This window comes from Triticum dicoccoides, chromosome 4A (assembly GCF_002162155.2).
Source record: "Triticum dicoccoides isolate Atlit2015 ecotype Zavitan chromosome 4A, WEW_v2.0, whole genome shotgun sequence".
NCBI classification, from domain to species: Eukaryota; Viridiplantae; Streptophyta; class Magnoliopsida; order Poales; family Poaceae; genus Triticum; species Triticum dicoccoides.
In genome coordinates, this window is record NC_041386.1 from 72,739,186 (window position 1) to 72,760,252 (window position 21,067).

At 42.4% G+C, this 21,067-nt stretch overlaps 2 protein-coding genes across 3 annotated transcripts; both read left to right on the forward strand.

The window, feature by feature from the left end:
- The first annotated feature begins 1,354 nt into the window (after positions 1–1,354).
- LOC119285055 (anaphase-promoting complex subunit 6-like) lies at positions 1,355–15,022 on the forward strand. Of its 2 annotated transcripts, XM_037564257.1 has the most exons (16): positions 1,358–1,791; positions 2,494–2,628; positions 2,704–2,777; positions 2,972–3,011; positions 3,558–3,603; positions 4,100–4,179; positions 4,292–4,464; positions 4,545–4,670; positions 4,927–5,001; positions 5,291–5,416; positions 6,221–6,290; positions 8,307–8,389; positions 8,955–9,068; positions 13,264–13,363; positions 14,363–14,398; positions 14,683–15,022. In XM_037564257.1, the coding sequence occupies exons 1-16, from the start codon at positions 1,411–1,413 to the stop codon at positions 14,773–14,775; spliced, it is 1,752 nt and encodes a 583-aa protein (XP_037420154.1). In that variant the 5' UTR covers positions 1,358–1,410; the 3' UTR covers positions 14,776–15,022. The 2 variants fall into 2 exon arrangements, with proteins under 2 accessions (XP_037420155.1, XP_037420154.1); XM_037564258.1 differs by lacking the exon at positions 13,264–13,363 and having other exon boundaries at positions 1,355–1,791.
- Positions 15,023–16,012: 990 nt separating this feature from the next.
- On the forward strand, positions 16,013–21,041 carry LOC119285056 (transmembrane 9 superfamily member 3-like). Its single transcript, XM_037564259.1, has 7 exons — positions 16,013–16,367; positions 16,840–16,880; positions 16,970–17,555; positions 19,096–19,233; positions 19,352–19,508; positions 19,617–20,101; positions 20,622–21,041. Exons 1-7 carry the CDS (start codon positions 16,213–16,215, stop codon positions 20,839–20,841), a joined length of 1,782 nt encoding a protein of 593 aa, XP_037420156.1. The 5' UTR covers positions 16,013–16,212; the 3' UTR covers positions 20,842–21,041.
- Positions 21,042–21,067: the final 26 nt, after the last annotated feature.

Below are 21,067 nucleotides of genomic sequence, written 5' to 3' on the forward strand. Positions count from 1 at the left end.
GGGCGTGTGGAGGTGTATCTCCGGCTGATTTCGCGGGACTCGATCGGTGTTTGTTTTCAGTGGATCTGCTTGGTTTTAGTCTTCATTTGTGTCCGTACAAGTTTGATCCTTTTGATGTACACTTCTCTTCATCGACGATGGCTGCTGTTCCGGCGTGTTGATCCTTTGGGGCCTTAACATGATGACTCCATGATTGTTTACTATAATAAGGTTTGCCCGGCTCCGGTGAGGCAGGGGCGATGACAATGGTGTGCATTCGGCTGCCTACAGTGCTTGTAGTTGTCGCTAGGTGGTCTATAAACATATATGCAAATTTTATTTTCTTATTTTTTTAACGTTTTTTTGATATATTCATCAACTGTCATGGTAGTACAAAGAACACCAGAAGTAAAAAAATACATCTAGGTTCGCAGGCCACCTAGCGACGACCACACGCACTGGAGCGAGCCGAAGGCGCGCCACCGTCATCGCCCTTCCCTCATCGGAGTCGAGCAAGTCTTGCTGCAGTAGACAGTTGAAAAGTCGTCGTGCTAAGGCCCCATAGGACCAACGCACTAGAACAACAAACGCCGTCAATGAAGAAAAGCGCAGAACGGAAGGATCCAATTCGTAGGCACACGAACACAAACGATTAAATACTGAATCCACGTGCATCCACCGAAGACGAACGCCGACCGGATCCCATGAGATTCGTCCGAGACGAACCTCCAACACGCACTCTGACGATGCTAGAAACACCACCGAAACAAGGGCCAGGCCACATAAAGCCGCCGCCTCGCATCTCTGAGCAGGGCATAAACTCTAACAAAAGTAAAAAGAACATAAAAAAGGAGCCCTCCCTCCAACAAGAGTTGGATCCATCGCGCCTCCATGGTCTAAGACCACAGGAGACGAGGTAGACCGACGGCGGCGTCGGTGGGAGGCAGGAGAAATCCTAGCACGCTGGGTGCAGGTACTAATGGCCGCCGTGTGCCGTGGTCTTCTTTCTGTTTTATTTCCTTATATTCTTTTGTATTGCCACGATGCTTGATGAATGTAGATTGGAAATTTTTGAGAAAAATACCTAGATCAAACTTATTAGAAAAAATCACATCCAAGTCCCGTAGCCGTTTCAAAAAAGACACACAAGTTTTCCTTTCTTGCTCAAATTGCCCCTTCATCAAAATTGCTCAAATTTACTTCAAGTTTAAATCGACGAGGAGCGAAATCCATCCGGATCTGACGTCGTCACGCAAACCCGCGGCTAGTCCCGAGCTTCCGACCGTTCCCGTCGATCTCTATCGTTCTTTTCTTTCTTCCGCCTCCATCAATCAAAAAGTAAAAATAAATAGCAATTCTTCGTTTTCTTTCTTTTCCAAGATCAATCCTTCATTCTCTTTTAAGGAACCACACTTGCGAACCCTAGTTCGAATGTTGGATACAAAATTCGGTTTCCCTCCCTCCTCCCCCGCAGCCGCGCCCCCATCCCGAGCCCCGGCCACAGGCGCAGCGCCGAATCTCAAGCGGAGGAGGCGAGAGGGCGAGGGCGACGCCGGCGCCGACGCGGACATGAGAGAGGAGGCGGTGGAGAGGCTGCGCGGGGTGGTGCGGGACAGCGTCGGGAAACACCTCTACACGTCCGCCATCTTCCTCGCGGACAAGGTGGCCGCGGCCACGGGCGACCCCGCCGACGTCTACATGCTCGCGCAGGCGCTCTTCCTCGGCCGCCACTTCCGCCGCGCGCTCCACGTGCTCAACAACTCCCGCCTCCTCCGCGACCTGCGCTTCCGGTTCCTCGCCGCCAAGTGCCTCGTGAGCTCCACTCGCCACTCCCCCTCCCCCTTTCTTTTTCCGCTCCCGCATTTCGTCGAACGCGTCGCGTGCGTCCCGATTAAATCCAGTTTCCCCTTCCCCTGTTTCCTTTTTCTTTTAAGGATGGGCGTGTCCGCGCGTTCGGGCTTTCTTGCCCGTAGTTTGTTTGACCTGAAATTCTGTCAGGCGCCACTAGGTAGTTTTTCGGTCTAATATCTCGCGGGCCTTTTCAAGCATTCTGTAAAATTCGCTTGCTCTGCTTTCTGCAGGAGGTGTTTTGAGTCTGATTTGGCATTTTGTTACACAGGTGCTCCCCTAGTGGCTACATCTAGTGGTTTTGTTTCTGGCTTGTATAGAATCCCTAATGTGTTTTTAACTCTTGATTGAGTTGATCTTTCTCCCTGCAGCTTAGGATGGAAATTGGATTCCCTATGGGGAAAGGATCGAAATACCTCCTTGTAATTAGTCATTTAGTCTGATTTATTTCTCCAAATCCTGGCACCATGAATGCACTTAAGCTTCACGATCTTGTAAAACATTGTCTAATTCATGATTTATAAACAATGCTTTATGAGTGTTATAGAAAGATAGATTCTTTCGATGTTTCTTTTTTCCCTATCGTTTTAGTTTATTAACTTAGCGACATGATTTGCATTTTATGTTCTCATCTGCTGTATGGCTCACATTTTCTTTATTGGTCAGGAGGAATTGAAAGAATGGCACCAGTGTCTGATGATGCTTGGTGATGCCAAAGTTGACGAACATGGCAATGTTCTTGATCAGGATGATGGCAGTGACATCTATTTTGATAAGGACGCAGAAGATCACGAGATCAATGTGTGACTTCTCTTCTATTTCTCTCTGAATAATTGCTTTCACGGTTTCTTATTATTTTGACTCGTGCTTTTCCAGATCAAATCAGCTATATGTTTCTTACGCGGCAAGGCGTATGAAGCACTGGATAATCGTGATCTTGCTCGGCAATGGTGAATTCAGCAACTTCCATTTTCCCCCCTTACATTAAACTGCATGTGTATATTCCAAAACAGTATTACCAGCTTCAGTGTGTTCAGCGTTATTGGCGATTCATTTCTTTCAAGTTTTTCTTTTTCGTGCACCTTTTAAGTTGAGTGATAGTTTGGTTAAGCAGATGTGGTGACTCTGTCTGCTGTTATGTCAGGTACAAGGCAGCAGTTAAAGTTGACCCGTTATGTTATGAGGTGAGAAGAATCATCTGACTCCATAAAGATAAGATATTCTGATGCTTGTTAGCTTTGTTGATTAAATGAATTGTCCCTTATAATTAATACCACATAAGAAAAATACCTGTACCTTAATTGTATTTGAATGCCAAATTCTATATCTACGAGTACATGCCATGAACCTGATTTTTTTAACCATTCTATTGGTTTTGCACTTGCCTTAACATGTCTAGTTGGGTATCTGAACCTTCTTATGGGCTTGATGCGCTGAGTCAGCTATGGCCCTAGGGACGATGCACTTTCTAGCATTGCAAATAAAATGCCGTAGGACAATACCCAACCTTTTATGCCCTGAAGCTGATTTCAGAATATCATGGATGTGGGTCATAGTTGTATAATTCTGCTACTTGTTGTCGTGAATGATAACAAAATAATTCTGTTACATCCTAATCTGTTATTGATCTTCCCAGCAGCGGAAAACACCATTAATCATCCATTGAAATTTGGTGTTTTATGTTATTTTCATTTGGTATGATCCTAACTGTTTTGTAATATACTTGTCAGGCTCTCGAATGCCTTGTTGATAACTACATGTTAACGTGCGAGGAAGGTAAGCTTTGAAAGTTCAAATCATCCTTTTCATTCTTGTTTTGGGGTCTATCTTGAGGTTTGCATATATCATGCATTGCATGCTATAGTTATGTCTTGCATTCTTTGCAAATAAGTAGTGCATTTGTTGTAATATTTGCTTATGTTGTGAATGCCAGTTTTATGTCTTGCATTGCTTTTCAAATATGGACTGCATTCATTTGGTATTTGCTTGCATTATTTTTTCTTTTGTTAAAGTTGTGCACTCAGTGCTCTCATCATTGTAAGTATGTATGGGCTGGAAAATGCCGGATATGTATTAACTAGATAAGCTTGACAAAATCGGTCCATTCTTCTGTCTGTTAAGTGTCAAGTGCATCCTTTGGGATATGTCTGTTGATCATCTTATGTCTACTGTTATCATTTGGCTAGTTTATAGAAGAAATTTTTTTACCTGCAATTTCCTCTTTAGTTCTCACCTTATTGAACCCAAAGTATGATGCTGCACTATATTTCAGAATCTGAGTTATTGGCCTCTCTGAAATTCGGGAAAGAAGACGGGTGGCTGTCAGCATTCTACTCATGTTTGATTAGGAAGGTACTCAGCTGAATAATTATACCATGCTATACATTGCACCTGAATATACAACTAATCTTCTACCTCTTTATTGACATTTTTGTTGGTCTTGGTTTCTTTTACTGCCTTTTAGCATGAAAAAGAATATGTAGTGGAAGCAAAATTCAAGGAACTCGAACGCGAATCTTGCAGTATTTCTTCAAGTTCTGGTCAAATGATGAAAAATAACATCGATGTTTTGGCTTGCAAAGCTGAATACTATCATCAGAGTGGAGAATACCAAAAATGTTTTGAGCTCACATCTGTGTAAGTTGGTAACATTCCTGTTTCATTTTGTTTCCTCGACTAACGTTGATTTAACATTCTTATGATAATGTTTCTCTCAGTTTACTTGAAAGGGATCCATTTCATTTAAAATGCACATTAGTGCATTTGGCTGCTGCTATGGAGCTTGGGCATTCCAATGATCTTTATCTCTTGTCATGCAATTTAGTGAAGGACTATCCTCAAAAGTGAGTATCTACCTTAATAATTGACCGAGCAATTATATATGATAATTTGTAATTTTTTCTACATGATCCCATAAGACAAACTCAGCAGTTCATTTGTGTATCAAACAGTTTGAGCCATATAATGACATTCTTATACAATATATGCATCTTCCTACAATCTACAGTATCTCAAACAACAAGATATATTATACTGGCAGCTTGTAGTCAACCATGTGTAAAGCATATATTTCTAATTTGTTTTCTGAACCATCTGCAGAGCTATTTCCTGGTTTGCTGTGGGGTGCTATTACTACTGCATTAAGAAGTATGATCAAGCAAGGAGATACTTTGGGTAAGCATATTGTCCTGTAAAGTTGTCATCACTGTCTTCATTTGAAGCTTTGTTATTCTTCATTTTTTTCACTCCGCACTCTTAGTGTGGAAACATGATACTAATTGCTATTTTTTATGTCTGGAAGAACTCTGGCACTTTCTTTGTTCTTTCTCTTGTGTTTCTTGATTAGAAGAATAGACATAATGCTCCCATTTCTTCAGATAATTCAGGATATGTTTTGGGATATTCAATTGTGCCCTCAAAGTTACCAAATGTACTCTACACTAATATATGTGTTTCCTATCAGCAAAGCTACAGGGTTAGATGGCACATTCCCTCCTGCTTGGTTTGGTACTGGTATTGCTTATGCTGCTCAAGAGGAGGGTGACCAGGCAATGGCTGCATTTAGGACAGCAGCTAGACTATTTCCTGGGTCAGTAACCCCTTTATTTTATTTGACATTCCAAAGTAACTGCTGATCTAAAGATCAAGTATTTCCCCCCTCTTATTCTGCTGTACTCCATGGAAGAATATTATTCTACTTTAGTTGACATCTGTATACTTCGTGTCAACCTTGGCCTCGGCTAGGCAACGTGCCACCATTTATCTCATAGGAGTACAATACAAGTAGTGATTATTCACACAGTTCATCTTGTATTTTGAGTATTCAACTCCAGACCGTGTTGAACTTCTCTCATCTCTTCAATTATGTCATGGATGTTTTTGTCTTTTTTATTCTGAAATCATGAAAAAAATTGCGGCACATGTGACAAGCTCTTCTATATTTATTAATCACAATGCTATCTAGATATTGATTATGAGAATTGTTCATTAGTTCCTACCTTTTATTTTGGGGTATAAGAGCATCTGCATCCCTACTTCCCTAGACACTAGAAAACGCTAGAAGTGAGAGAAATTGGCTATCACTAATGCTAAAGGATGTGATAGATGCTAAGATAAAAACCTTAGCGCCATCACTACGCTTGGCACCTAATGCTAAATATAATTTATGAATTGTTATCTGACTCCTTAGGACCTATATAGGTGGTGCTAAGGAATGTGGCTAGAGAAGCTAGGAGAGGTAAATAGAGCGAAAGCTAATTTGTCTGCTTTAGAGTCTAACTTATAGGCACTAGTATGCAGGTCCTCTATGTATCTCTTATTTTGCTTAGTAATCTACACTGTACTTGTTTTTGTAGCTTTCATCTTACTACTTTCATTTTAATTTACATTTCAGATGTCATCTCCCTACTTTATACATGGGTATGCAATACGTGCGGATGCATAATTTCAAACTTGCGGAGCAGGTATACTTGAGGTTGCTTAGTAGTTTAAATTTGCTTGCAAAACTCTATTGTAACTGAGGAACACACCTTGAGCTAGCGTTTCTTCTCATTTACATTTGATACTTCCATAGTTTCACGGAAACTGTATGGTTTAATGCCGATAATGGAAAAATACATTTAGGCAAATGGAGATCCAAAATACATTTAAGCAAATGGAGATCCAAATGCTGATAGCTGTTGGTCAAATACATCAATGTGGATTCTTGGCATGCTGACATTAAGTGAGCGATCATATTGTTCAAGGAAGTGATACTTGTTGTAGCTCATGGTGAGATCATATGTAGTGCACCGACCAAACTTGTGCACTGGGCCCACCTGTGATTCTTCACCTGTTGTATTGCATGAAACTCAACCTGCCGTCCACTTCATCTCAATTTCGTCTAAGTTCTAGATGAAACTTAGATAAGTTGGACCGTGGATCCTGTTAGATTAAATACAAGGTTTCTTTTGCAAGTATGATGACAACCAAATCCCAACAAGATAGACAGCTGGTTGATTTTGATAAGAAAGTTCTTGTTGCAAAAATGGCAGCAGCCAACGGATCCTGTTCATCTTTTCTGAATCCGATGGATTGAGAGTCAACGGGTGTACTCTGTGCACCAGTTGGCTTGCTGCACTTGAGATGTCCTTGTCACGATGAGAACTATATTTGTAGTGTTAGAACCAGACCTGAGATGGAGGCAGAGAGGGTGAGCTGAACATGAGTGTTATTTTCTGAAGCTGTAGCTTCTTCAGCATGCATATAGGCACATAAATATAGTACATAGATTAGTTGGTTTATGAACCGGCTTTCTCCCCTAGCTGCTATTTCTAGAGTAACTAGTATTTGCATTATTTTCTAGCGGAACTATTTACTTAAACTTATAACATTTAAACATGGGAAAACATCAGTTGGGAACCCAAATGGAGGGCAACCTACATTGAAATGTATGGAATTTTAAAACATTTATCATTGTCTATAGATATAGGAGAGGCCGTATTCTATTTCCAGGCAAATTTCAAGATCAAGATCAATCACATTCGAAAGCTAGAAAGAAGATTTTTTTATTTGGATGAGTACTGATTCATCCTTTTTCTTGCACTAGACCCTTTTCATATCTTCTACTGCCTCTGTCCCGAATTACTTGTCGTAGAAATGGATGTATCTAGAACTAAAAATACATCTAGATACATCCATTTCTGCGACAAGTAATTCGGGATGGAGGGAGTACTTCCTTCCGTTCACTATTATAAGATGTTTTGGATATTTCAATATGACTACATACGGATTGAAATGAGTGAACAAACACACTAAACGTGTCTACATACATCCGTTTTAGAAAAAAGTTAAAACATCGTATAACAGTGAACGAAGGGAGTGCATATGATGAGCTTGACTTGGAAATTTTATATGGCTATATGGATGCTCCTTTGCGGTCCTGTTATCTACATTTTTTCATAACATTCACACATGGTTTCCACAAAGTTTACACTCAAGGTGGGTTCCTTATGATACTTACCCGATCTTGCAAAGTATCTGTCCTGCTGGCTACTAAATACTCCCTCCGCCCCAAATTACTTGTCGCAAAAATGGATGTATCTAGAAGTAAAATACGTCTAGACACATCCATTTCTCCGACAACTAATTCCGGACGGAGGGAGTATAATGTCCTCATAAATGCAGTGAGTTCATGCCCAAAATTTTTAGCAAGTTGAATTTGAATCAGGTGGATATTGAACCGGGAAATTGAGGAATCTCTATGTATTTGATTTTTTCTCGTGCTCGAGCTTCTTTCATTTCAGCAGCTCTGCCAGTTTATAACTCCTAAGTTGACTTCTAAGATCTGAAATTCTTGTAGTCGACAAAGGATGCTGTTACTTCGATGGCACCATTTACTGCCACCACTAGCTTGCAGTTACCTTATAAGCTCATTTGCAATAAGCAAAGTTTTTTTGGTTGCCATTTCTTATTGATTCAGTTTGGTTTCTGTGCTGCAGTTCTTCATGCAAGCGAAGTCCATTTGTCCATCGGATCCACTTATATATAACGAGCTGGGTGTTGTAGCTTATAATATGAAAGAGTAAGAGCACTTCTCTGTTCTGAAGGCCTTTCTTATTCTAGTATGATGTACCCACCAAATACTTCACTTTAACTCTATACAGTTCGCCCCAAGAACAACTTCCCTAACGTCTGGCTAAAAGCTTATACAAAAATGTCATGTTAAGGCAGTCGAAAAAATTGCATTCATCACGGAGCTCCGGGACATCGTGAAATACACCAAACTAGAAGTTGTTAAAGTCTCAATGATGTTGCCCATGATGTAGATATTGCTTTTTTAAGTAGGCCATTGAAATTTTGAACACTTTTACGTGCATTTTGAACAAAATTCTTGATTTGACATGGAGTCTTATGTGCAGAGCATGTTTGAAGTGGGGCAACCCCACAGCTCGCGCATGCACACATTTAGATTTAAGATCATACACATGGTCTGTGACGAATATTGTTTTCCTTTTTCTCATGCACTTCTCCATTCAACAGGCTTATGATATTTCATCTTGTTGGATAGAAAGTAACAAAGTAATTTCAGATATTTTTATGTGTTTTTTGCTCTTTAGACTTGATAATGTTATCTGTTCCATGTTTAGATATCAAAATGCAGTTCAGTGGTTTGAGTTAACCCTGACTCATACTTCATCGTCCTCGAATGAAATGTGGGAACCAACAATGGTGAATCTTGGACACGCACTGCGAAAACTGAAGTAAGTGAAGACGCTGCATCCCATTGTTATGTTTTAGTCTATAAATCCACTGGCTTTTAACCTGTTTATGCTAGCTGAACTAGAGACTTGCCAAGACCAATCTCATTTACATGCTTCATTGATCATTGCCATTATATGCTAGTGAACAGAAAAATGCAAGGACATATAAAATGAAGTGTTGTATTTAGTTGACACATCAGCAGTTGCTCTGTGAACTTCTTAGGGTCTCTTTGGAACGCAGGATTGAGAAACACATGAATAGGAAAAATATAGGAACCTGACAGGGTTGGCAGTGTAGAACAGAGGATTATAAAACATAAAAAAACTACAGGAATAGTCGTTTCAATGAACTCAGGAAAAACGTCTCGATCCTAAGCGGTTGAGTCTTAAAAAGAGGTTGGAGTGGATGTTCAAATTCCTATGGAATTGAGGCATAGGAATCCATTCCATAAGAATTTGGGTGTCATCATTCCTTTGATCCAAAGGCAATCAGTAGGAAAAATTCTAAGGGATTGGAATCCCATAAAGTTCCTACAAAATTCGTACAATCTAAAGAGGGCCTTGTCGTCTACAAAATAAATTAGAAAAATATTTTTGGAACTATTACTTGACTATGCATGAGTGCTTTTAATTCTGTGGTATTGTTGTAGAGCCAAAATGAAGTTATGAACAACAACAACAACAACAACAACAAAGCCTTTAGTCCCAAACAAGTTGGGGTAGGCTAAAGGTGAAACCCATAAGATCTCGCAACCAACTCATGGCTCTGGCACATGGTTAGCAAGCTTCCACGCACCCCTGTCCATAGCTAGTTCTTTGGTGATACTCCAATCCTTCAGGTCTCTCTTAATGGACTCCTCCCATGTCAAATTCGGTCTACCCCGACCTCTCTGGACATTCTCCGCACGTTTTAGCCGTCCGCTATGCACTGGAGCTTCTGGAGGCCTGCGCTGAATATGCCCAAACCATCTCAGACGATGTTGGACAAGCTTCTCTTCAATTGGTGCTATCCCAACTCTATCTCGTATATCATCATTCCGGACTCGATCCTTCCTCGTGTGGCCACACATCCATCTCAACATACGCATCTCCGCCACACCTAACTGTTGAACATGTTGCCTTTTAGTCGGCCAACACTCAGCGCCATACAACACTGTGGGTCGAACCGCCGTCCTATAGAACTTGCCTTTTAGCTTTTGTGGCACTCTCTTATCACAGAGAATGCCAGAAGCTTGGCGCCACTTCATCCATCCGACTTTGATTCGATGGTTCACATCTTCATCAATACCCCCATCCTCCTGCAGCATTGACCCCAAATATCGAAAGGTGTCCTTTTGAGGCACCACCTGCCCATCAAGGCTAACCTCCTCCTCACATTTAGTAGTACTGAAGCCGCAAATCATGTATTCGGTTTTAGTTCTACTAAGCCTAAACCCTTTCGATTCCAAGGTTTGTCTCCATAACTCAAACTTCCTATTTACCCCCGTCCGACTATCGTCAACTAGCACCACATCATCCGCAAAGAGCATAGACCATGGGTATCTCCTTGTATATCCCTTGTGACCTCATCCATCACCAAGGCAAAAAGATAAGGGCTCAAAGCTGACCCCTGATGCAGTCCTACCTTAATCGGGAAGTCATCAGTGTCGACATCACTTGTTCGAACACTTGTCACAACATTATCGTACATGTCCTTGATGAGGGTAATGTACTTTGCTGGGACTTTGTGTTTCTCCAAGGCCCACCACATGACATTTTGCGGTATCTTATCATAGGCCTTCTCCAAGTCAATGAACACCATATGCAAGTCCTTCTTTTGCTCCCTATATCTCTCCATAAGTTGTCTTACCAAGAAAATGGCTTCCATGGTCGACCTCCCAGGCATGAAACCAAACTGATTTTTGGTCATGCTTGTCATTCTTCTTAAGCGGTGCTCAATGACTCTCTCCCATAGCTTCATTGTATGGCTCATCAGCTTAATTCCACGGTAATTAGTACAACTCTGAACATCCCCCTTGTTCTTGAAGATTGGTACTAATATACTCCGTCTCCATTCTTCTAGCATCTTGTTTGCATGAAAAATGAGGTTGAAAAGCTTGGTTAGCCATACTATTGCTATGTCCCTGAGGCCTTTCCACACCTCAATGGGGATACAATCAGGACCCATTGTTTTGCCTCCTTTCATCCTTTTTAAAGACTCCTTGACCTCAGACTCCTGGATTCGCCACATCAAAGGAGTTGTCCAGTTCAATGGTAGAACTCTCATTCTCCCCATTGAACAACGCGTCGAAGTACTCCCGCCATCTATGCTTAATCTCCTCGTCCTTCACCAAGAGTTGGTCTGCTCCGTCCTTGATGCATTTGACTTGGCCAATATCCCTCGTCTTCCTTTCTCGGATCTTGGCCATCTTATAGATGTCCATTTCGCCTTCCTTCGTGCCTAACCGTTGGTAGAGGTCCTCATACGCTCGACCCCTTGCTTCACTGATAGCTCGCTTTGCGGCCTTCTTCGCCATCTTGTACTTCTCTATGTTGTCTGCACTCCTATCCAGGTATAGGCATCTGAAACAATCTTTCTTATCTTTAATCGCCTTCTGGACATCATCATTCCACCACCAGGTATCCTTATCTTCGCTTCTTCCCCTGGACACTCCAAACTCCTTCGAGGCCACCTTACAAATGCAAGTCGCCATCTTCATCCACACATTGTCCGCATCCCCTCCTTCCTCCCAAGGGCCCTCCTTAATGACCCTCTCCTTGAAAGCCTGAGCTACCTCCCCCTTGAGCTTCCACCACTTCGTTCTAGCGACTTTGGCTCGCTTATCCCGCTGGACATGAATCCGAAAGTGGAAGTCAGCAACCACCAGCTTATGCTGAGGTACAACACTCTCTCCAAGTATCACCTTACAGTCTAGGCACGCACGCCTATCTTCTCTTCTCGAGAAAATGTAATCAATATGGCCAGAGTGTTGGCCACTACTAAAAGTCACCAGATGTGATTCTCTGTTTCTAAAGAGGGTGTTAGCTACAATCATGTCGTAGGCTAGAGCAAAGCGTAAGACATCTTCTCCTTCTTGATTCCTGATGCCATAGCCAAAGCCCCCATGCAACCCTTCAAAACCTGTGTTAGATGTACCCACGTGGCCATTGAGGTCTCCTCCTATGAAGAGCTTCTTGCCAATCGGTACACTCCTAACCATGTCTTCCAGGCCTTCCCAGAACTCCCTCTTGGTGTTCTCATTGTGGCCTACTTGCGGGGCATACGCGCTGATAACATTGAGAACTAAGTCCCCAACTACCAGCTTGACCAGGATAATCCGGTCCCCACGTCTCTTGACATCTACCACTCCATACTTGAGGCTCTTGTTGATCAAGATGCCTACGCCATTTCTGTTTGCAGCCGTCCCCATGTACCACAACTTGAAGCTGGTATCCTCCACCTCCTTTGCCTTCTGTCCCCTCCACTTGGTTTCTTGGACGCAAAGGATATCGATGCCTCTCCTCACCGCTGCATCAACTAGCTCCCGAAGCTTCCCTGTCAGAGACCCTACGTTCCAGCTACCTAAGCGAATCCTCCTAGGCTCGGCTAGCTTCCTTACCCTTCGCACTTGTCGAGTCAAATCCGAAGACCCTTGTTCATCATTTTCCACTACATCCGGGCGCCGATGTAGCGCGCCACCGAGGATGCGACGACCCTATCCTCGCTCACTTGCCACCGTATCCGGATCAAGATAGGGCACGCCACCAGGGGGGTGACGGCCCGGCCCTTGCCCATTTGACACCACACCCGGGTTCTGATGTGGCGCGTCGTTGAGAGGGTTACGCCCCAACGAAAATCTTTTGGGTTTCATCTCCATAAGAGTGGCTGAGTCTTTTATGTTGGCTCGCCAAGCCTATCGCAACCCTCCTCCTTTACCCGGGCTTGGGACCGTCTATGTTGAAACAACATAGGCGGAGTTAAGTTATCAACCTTATCATAATTTACTTAATATACAACCCATACATATAACCTAACATATTTTCATATTCTCACATATAGAAGCTTTTCTTTTGGATAAACTAAATCATTGGTGTTTTGTTTCTTGTTGTGCATGGATTAGTACAACTAGGATGACTAGTCCTTTTTATTAGCTCTGATCAAAATGTATTAAAAAAAGAGATCATGTTATTTCCCAACTAACACTTGTTTCAACAGGCAATATAAAAAAGCAATATCATATTATGAAAAGGCGCTCACTTTTCCAACAAAAACTCTGAGCGCATTTTCTGGTCTTGCTTATACTTACCAACTTATGGTATTTCCCTGATCCTCTTTAATTTATTGTTTTGTAAAATGTTATTTCTACTGCAATGATATCCTCCTAATTTGTTATTGATAGAACCTGGAAGATGCAGTATGTTATTGATCATATCGCTTTGCTCATGAATAATTGTTTTATATCCATAATTTTGAAACTTGAAAACTTAGGCTCATATGCAGCCATATGGTTCTGTCACAACTGCCTATTTTGCACCAATGTGCGATATAGCTACAGGAACACTGCATTTCCCAAAAAGAACTTTACAGGGATTCAGCGAGTATAGGGTGTTGTAGAGAGGGGAATGAGGGGGCAGCAGTTAATGTTTGTGTCTGGGTTGGGCTTGTGCTGTAATTGGTAGTATCTTTTAAGTTGGCCTATAAATTCGTATTTCCGAGTCGATGATCCTGAGAGTTGATTTTTTATCCAATAGAGATTGAGTAGTTGCGCATTTTGAAGCTGTACAGAACTTGGTCGACTGAGAATTATAAATAGTTATTTCTTGGGTGACTTAGAAATAACAACCTATTCTTTCTAAGTTAAAAAATACCAGGGATAGAGATACATGTACCTCAGTGTACCCCCACTCTTCTCTACTGAGTGCCAATGATTAGATGTAACCGTGGACCAGTCCATCATGACGGGATGCCATTTGTAAGAACTTGAGAATAGTGGGGCACTTGGTTTCAAAAGACCCGGGTGGGTACTGTTTTCAGTCACTATTTTGGCGCAGGCTCATTCTGGTTGTAATTTAAGCTCACTAACAAACTGAAACAATCAGGCAGGAAGGAGTTTAGAGTTACACACAAATATGTGCACTTGTAATTTGAAAGGAAACAGTATTCTTTAAGAAAAACTCCTGGTTTCAAGAATGAGAACGACGTCCTTCATTTATTTGTCCAACTTTGACACTTTTGACTGTTTGAGCTTAAGTATTGATAGTCATTTATTTCTGTGTGCATATTACTTCTAAAAATATTTGTTTCAATATTACAGGATGATTTTGAAGCTGCCATAACTTACTACCACAAGGTGAGTTTTTATGTTCAGCCTTGTTGACTGTAAATGTTTTCATTGAGCTCTATCATCCAATAAGTTCGGGCAACAAAATGACTTTCTCTGTAAAATATATATTCACTGAAATCTCATTTTGTTTCCACGTCGTGTATAATCCATGGTTCCGTAACAAGGAACCAATAGAACAACAGACATGCTTCAAATTGGAACCAGCATATATTTCTTCAGTTTTATTATGCTTTTGTCAACAAGAGGTTGGAGTTGGACTAGGATTTTTCTTACATCTGCGTTTCTTTCAGGCTCTATGGTTGAAACCAGACGACCAGTTTTGCACTGACATGCTAACATTAGCTCTCGAGACCAGTTGCCAAAGCACCGCTCGGAGAAAATAGTTTAGGCATGATAGCTGTTTGCAAATTGCAAAAGCGCTGTTGTAACTTAAATGGGTGTTGCTCTGACATCAAATCCATTCATTTGTAGCCAATTGTTGTAAAGTCATATCTGTAGTATGTAATCGCTCTCAAGTTCATATGTAACCACCCAGACAGATTCTGGATTTGTGGTGCAATATTGAGATTTTGCTGAAATTTTCCAATGTAAATATTACAATTATTTTTAACAGGCAATGTCGTCCATGAATATCCTGTACTTTATTTTGTTACTTATTTCCCCCTTCTGTTGAGCAGTTATGTGGACCCTGACGCGGAATACTATCGTTTATTCGGGGGTTGACTAAAGTTCCGTTTGGGATATTGTGATTTCATTAATTAGCGTGGTAAGATGCATATAGATTTCCCTGCAAAAAAAAGAGATGCATATAGATTCTTGTGCCCGTTTCCCTACTTTTGGATTCTTTTTGATACAACTTACCACATAGCACGTGGTTAGATTCTTGTGTCCTTGGTAAGACCTGTCAGTCTTGATGGTTCGATTTTGACTGAGTTCAGGTCAAACTGAAGGGGGTAATTTAGAGCCATTCTGAACAAAGAAGTAGCGCTAAGTGTGCTCACTAATTCCAGTCTCGTTGTGATTGAAACTTTTTCATCATGTGTTTTTTATCGTGTTCATCTTAAACGGTACGGTGCTGCTTTCTGAAAGATTGCAATCTAACGGACGGGGTTTTGAATCTCCATCGTCTAGATTTCGGGTGAAAACCCGTCGTCCTTATAGCACCGCCCTTTTTATTGTGTGTGGATCTGGAAATGTTGTCTGTTTTCTACTAGGAGCCTTTCCATGGTGTGTCCAATTATGAAATCCCTTTTTCTGTTTTTAGGAGGCTGTCGGTGGTTGTGCCTTAGGACGCAAAACGCGAGTTCATTGATAATTAACTAACTACTAGCAGTAGTATAGTATACTATGGGCGTAACGAGATTTGATAATGCGGTCAGGCCAAAAAGGTGGTAAAGAGACTTGCACCAGACTCCTCCACCCGGGGGAGCCAGAGCGACCGACGCGTCGACCAAATTGTGGGTTCGCTAGCTGACCACCAATGCGCACAAAGGCGAGCCAATCGAGTGGCACATCGCCACCTTCCGCCACCACCCAACCCAACCCAACCCAACCATCACGAGAGAGAGAGAGTGAGGATAAAAAAAAAAGAGAACGCCATCCGAGAAGGACCTGAGCCAAACCCACCCCGCGGCCAGAGGCCAGAGCCAGATCTCCTTCCATCCTTCCTTCCTCCTCCGGCGCCCTCTTCTATTTCTATTAAGAAGGAAGGAAAGCAAGCAGGGCGCCACTCAGATCTCTCCGCCCCTTCCTCGCCCCCCTCGTGCCCCCCACCCTCTCGTCAACGCCGCCCCGCCCGAGGAGAGGAGGAAGGACGAGCCATGGCATCGCCGGCCGCGCGCGCGGCCTCGGCGCTCCTCCTCCTGCTCGCCCTCGCCGTCGCCGGCGTCCTCTCCGACGGCTCCGACCACCGCTACAAGCTCGGCGACCCCGTCCCGCTCTACGCCAACAAGGTCGGCCCCTTCCACAACCCCAGGTCAGCCAGATCTCCCTCCCATCCCTCCCATCCCTCCCTCCCTCACCCAGATCCCTTTCGGTTCATTCCCTGTCCGTGCGTGGGGGGTCGTCGGATCCGTCGGGTTCCGCGGGAGAGTGCGCCGTGCCGTCTATTGCTCCGGTCTGATACAATGGTCTGGGTTGGAGGGTTTACGCTGCGTCACGATGGTCAGCACCGCCTAGTTTCGGGGGAGATCTGGCGGAGAGCTCCGGGGGTGGTGGATTGGGCGGCATCGCAACTGGTTCAGTGCGCTCCGGATCTCCTTCACGTAGGCTTCTATTTATGTCTGTCTTCAGTAGAGTGTCGGTTGTTATTGGTTCGGGCGCCAATTTTGGATGTATCGAACGAACACTTTTGTCTGCAGCGTTAGGAACCGGATCTGTTTGCTAAAGCAGATTTCTGCCCCTCTACAAACGTAGTAATCCTCACGCCTTGCTTCCTTTCCTTGCAGCGAGACGTACCGCTACTTCGACCTCCCCTTCTGCTCCCCGGGTTAGTTCCTCACCATTCCGTCACTTGCTTGGTTTAGTAAGTTCTCTCTCGAACTATGTAATGCTTATTATGTGTGGCTTTGATTTCAGAGAAAGTGAAGGAGAAGAGCGAGGCCCTCGGCGAGGTCCTCAATGGGGATCGGTTGGTCGATGCACCCTACAAGCTTGATTTCCGCACGGATCATGATTCCAAGGCGGTTTGCCCCAAGAAGCTTACCAAGGAGGACGTGGCCAAGTTCCGGAATGCCGTAGCCAAGGACTACTACTTCCAGATGTACTACGATGATCTCCCATTGTGGGGATTCATCGGTAAGGTCGAGAAGGGAGGCAAGCCTGACCCGAGCGAGTGGAAGTACTACCTCTACAGGCACATTATCTTTGACATCCTCTACAACAACGACCGTGTCATTGAGATCAATGTGCATACCGACCAGAGTGCACTGGTTGACCTGACAGAGGACAAGGAGGTTAATGTGGACTTCCTTTACACTGTCAAGTGGAAGGAGACACCTACACCGTTCGAGAAGAGGATGGAGAAGTATTCCAGCTCCTCCAACATGCCGCATCACTTGGAGGTCCATTGGTTCTCCATTATAAATTCTTGTGTTACGGTCCTTCTCCTCACAGGGTTCTTGGCAACAATCCTCATGCGAGTTCTGAAGAATGATTTTGTTAAGTAAGTTTCCACCAAACTTCATTTATGTGAATAACCGATTCACTATTGCTTCTACAATGTTAAGTTTTGGTGTACCCCTACTGCATTGCCATACATTACAGAAGCAAACAAACTCACGTCATAGGCTTTGTTTTATTCCTCAGTTCTTACTGCAAAATACTCATATCTGAAAGACTGTTTAGGGCCTGTTTGAATAGTATTATTCCGATAACGCAGGGATATACTATTTTTTTTGCAATTGCAATGTCATGTGATTAAGTTTGCACCGAAGGTTGTTTGATTGCACCATAGGAAAAACAAAGGAATCTTTCCAATAGGTTTCAAGTCAATGGGTCAAGTCCTACAAATCAAACAGAAGGAAATTTCCTAAGAATCTTTTGAATTAAAGAGTCCCTCTATCTTTTGGCAATCTGTCATGGATATATTTGTTCTCTTGTCGTGAATGGATATATTCTCTTACATCCATTATTCCATTTATCGATCCAGCCTAATTGCTTCCAGCCAGCTCCACCATTGATTCTTCCAGCGCTTATTTCAGCCAGATGTTAGAGATGGCAAAAGTTACTGTCCCTAGATTCTAATTAGAAAAAAGATTTTACAGTCCCCTTCTAAGTTCTCTTGGGTTGCTACTTAGCTCAATTTGGTATGGCTGGATTGTTTTGAATGTCAGCTGGGCAAGCTTTGTGAATGATGTGCAAATCTAGTATCTTTATAGCATTCACATACAAATGTTTGGTCAGAATGCAAGGAAGCAACCTATTGACTGGTTATTAGTTTTTACCTTTAGGTCTATGCTTTATCCCTTATATTGGATGGTGTTCTGCAGTTGAGGATGTAGGTCGCTACATGATGTAGAATAAGTGTATGAAACAGATTACTTCATGGTCATATTCGTATTTTGCCCCTCTGTCTTTTGGCAATCTGTCATGGATATATTTGTTCTCTTGTTGTGAACGGATATATTCTCTTACATCCATTATTCCATTTATCGATCCAGCCTAATTGCGTCCAGCCAGCTCCACCATTGATTCTTCCAGTTATTTCAGCCAGGTGTTATAGAGATAGCAAAAGCTACTGTCACTAGGTTCTAATTAGGAAAAAGATCTTACAGTCCCCTTCTAAGTTTTCTCAGGTTGCTATTTAGCTCAATTTAGTATGGCTAGATTGTTTTGCATGTCAGCTGGGCAAGCTTCGCGAATGATGCGCAAATCTAGTAATGTAGCATTCACATACAATTGTTTGGTCAGAATGCAAGCAGGCAACCTATTGACTGGTTATTAGTTTTTACCTTTAGGCCTATGCTTTATCCCTCATATTTGGATGGTGTTCTGCAGTTGAGGATGTAGGCCGCTGCATGATGTAGAATAAGTGTATGAAACAGATTACATCATGGACATATTTGTATTTTTCCCATTCTATGATGTAATCTAGCAATGGATTGACTGTGATTTCTTCAGTTTTGGTCTTCTCTATTGATATATTAAGAGCATCGATTGCATTTCTTTTCTATGTTTCTGAACATCATATATATTATTTGAAGGTATGCCCATGATGAGGAAGCAGCTGATGACCAAGAAGAGTCTGGATGGAAGTATATTCATGGTGATGTCTTCCGGTTCCCCAAGAACAAGTCATTGTTTTCGGCTGCTCTTGGCACTGGAACTCAACTGTTTGCTCTGTAAGTGCTGATGCATTCTTTTTGGCTTTTATACTATTACCATACCGTGCATAAAATAAAAATCATTTAGTTATCCCTTGGATTGCACATATCTAATGATCTTATTTGGACATGGCAGAACAACCTTTATATTCCTGCTTGCCCTCGTTGGAGTATTCTACCCTTACAATCGTGGTGCCCTTTTCACCGCATTGGTCGTCATCTACGCACTCACCTCAGGAATTGCTGGTTACATTGCAACCTCTTTCTATTGCCAGCTAGAGGGAATGAACTGGGTATGTGTTGATATCCCTAGATTATTCTGTTTAGTTTGATATTTTTGAAAGCATGCATTATATTTGTTCTATAGTTCTAACACTATGATTTTATGCTTGTATTCTCAGGTGAGGAACTTGCTACTGACAGGATGCCTGTTTTGTGGACCTCTCTTCCTGACATTCTGTTTCTTGAACACTGTTGCCATTGCTTATAGTGCAACAGCAGCATTGCCGTTTGGCACCATCTGTGTCATTGTGCTGATCTGGACCTTAGTCACATTCCCTCTACTAGTTTTGGGAGGCATTGCTGGTAAAAACAGCAAGAGTGAATTCCAAGCTCCTTGCCGTACCACCAAATACCCTAGGGAGATTCCTCCACTTCCCTGGTACCGGACAACAGTTCCGCAGATGGCTATGGCTGGATTTTTGCCTTTCAGTGCTATATATATCGAGCTGTACTACATCTTTGCTAGTGTTTGGGGCCACCGAATTTACACAATCTACAGCATTCTCTTCATAGTCTTCATCATCCTACTTATTGTCACTGCCTTCATTACTGTTGCGCTGACATACTTCCAGCTTGCTGCTGAAGACCATGAGTGGTGGTGGAGGTACAGCCATTTTTCTTATCACCATAATTTTGGCACTGGAATTGCAGCTTATTAGCAACATTATGGCATTAGTAAAGTTTGTTACAACTCATGAGTTCCTGAAATCTGTTACAATTCCTGATCTGGAGTCATGCTTTTTCAACCACAAGTCATGTTCTTACATGTAAACGTCATGAATACATTGTCATGGATACTGCATATGTTGATATGCTACAAACTTGGCATATAACATATCAGCATACATATTTTTTTTGTTGATGCAGATACATATTTAAATGTTTTAGAGATGATTGTCCAGATAAAGTACTTACAATAATTGTACCCTATTAAATTTGGATTTTTATCCGTTTTCCATCACTAGGAGGTGAGCTCTGCTCTGGTTAAATGACCGATCAAACAGATTATCAGCACTTTTGAAAGATGCCCATCCAACCAACAGCCATTTTTGCTTTTCCCTTTTCTGTTGGAAAATATTGTCATTGTGGTGCTGAACATTTTTTTTGTAAATTTTTCTAAACAGGTCATTCCTATGCGGAGGATCAACTGGATTTTTCGTCTATGGCTACTGTCTGTACTACTACTACGCGCGATCGGATATGTCTGGCTTCATGCAGACCTCATTCTTCTTTGGGTACATGGCGTGCATCTGCTATGCATTCTTCCTGATGCTGGGTATGGTGGGCTTCCGTGCCGCCTTGTTCTTTGTTCGGCACATATACAAGTCGATCAAGTGTGAGTAAAGTGTTGTTGGAGGATGAAGAGCAGCAAGCAGCAGAGTTGTACTCCTTTTTGGTGCCGCTAAGAAGTCCCAGTATAGAAAAGGTTAGCTCTCGCGTGCAACAGGAAGCAACTAGAAGAGATTGGCATGTTTGAGATTAGGCCATTATTCATAGGAAGAGGTAATGAACCTATAAAATTTCTTGTCATTGTGCGACCGGTATGATGAACCGTCTTTCCTTTGATCCC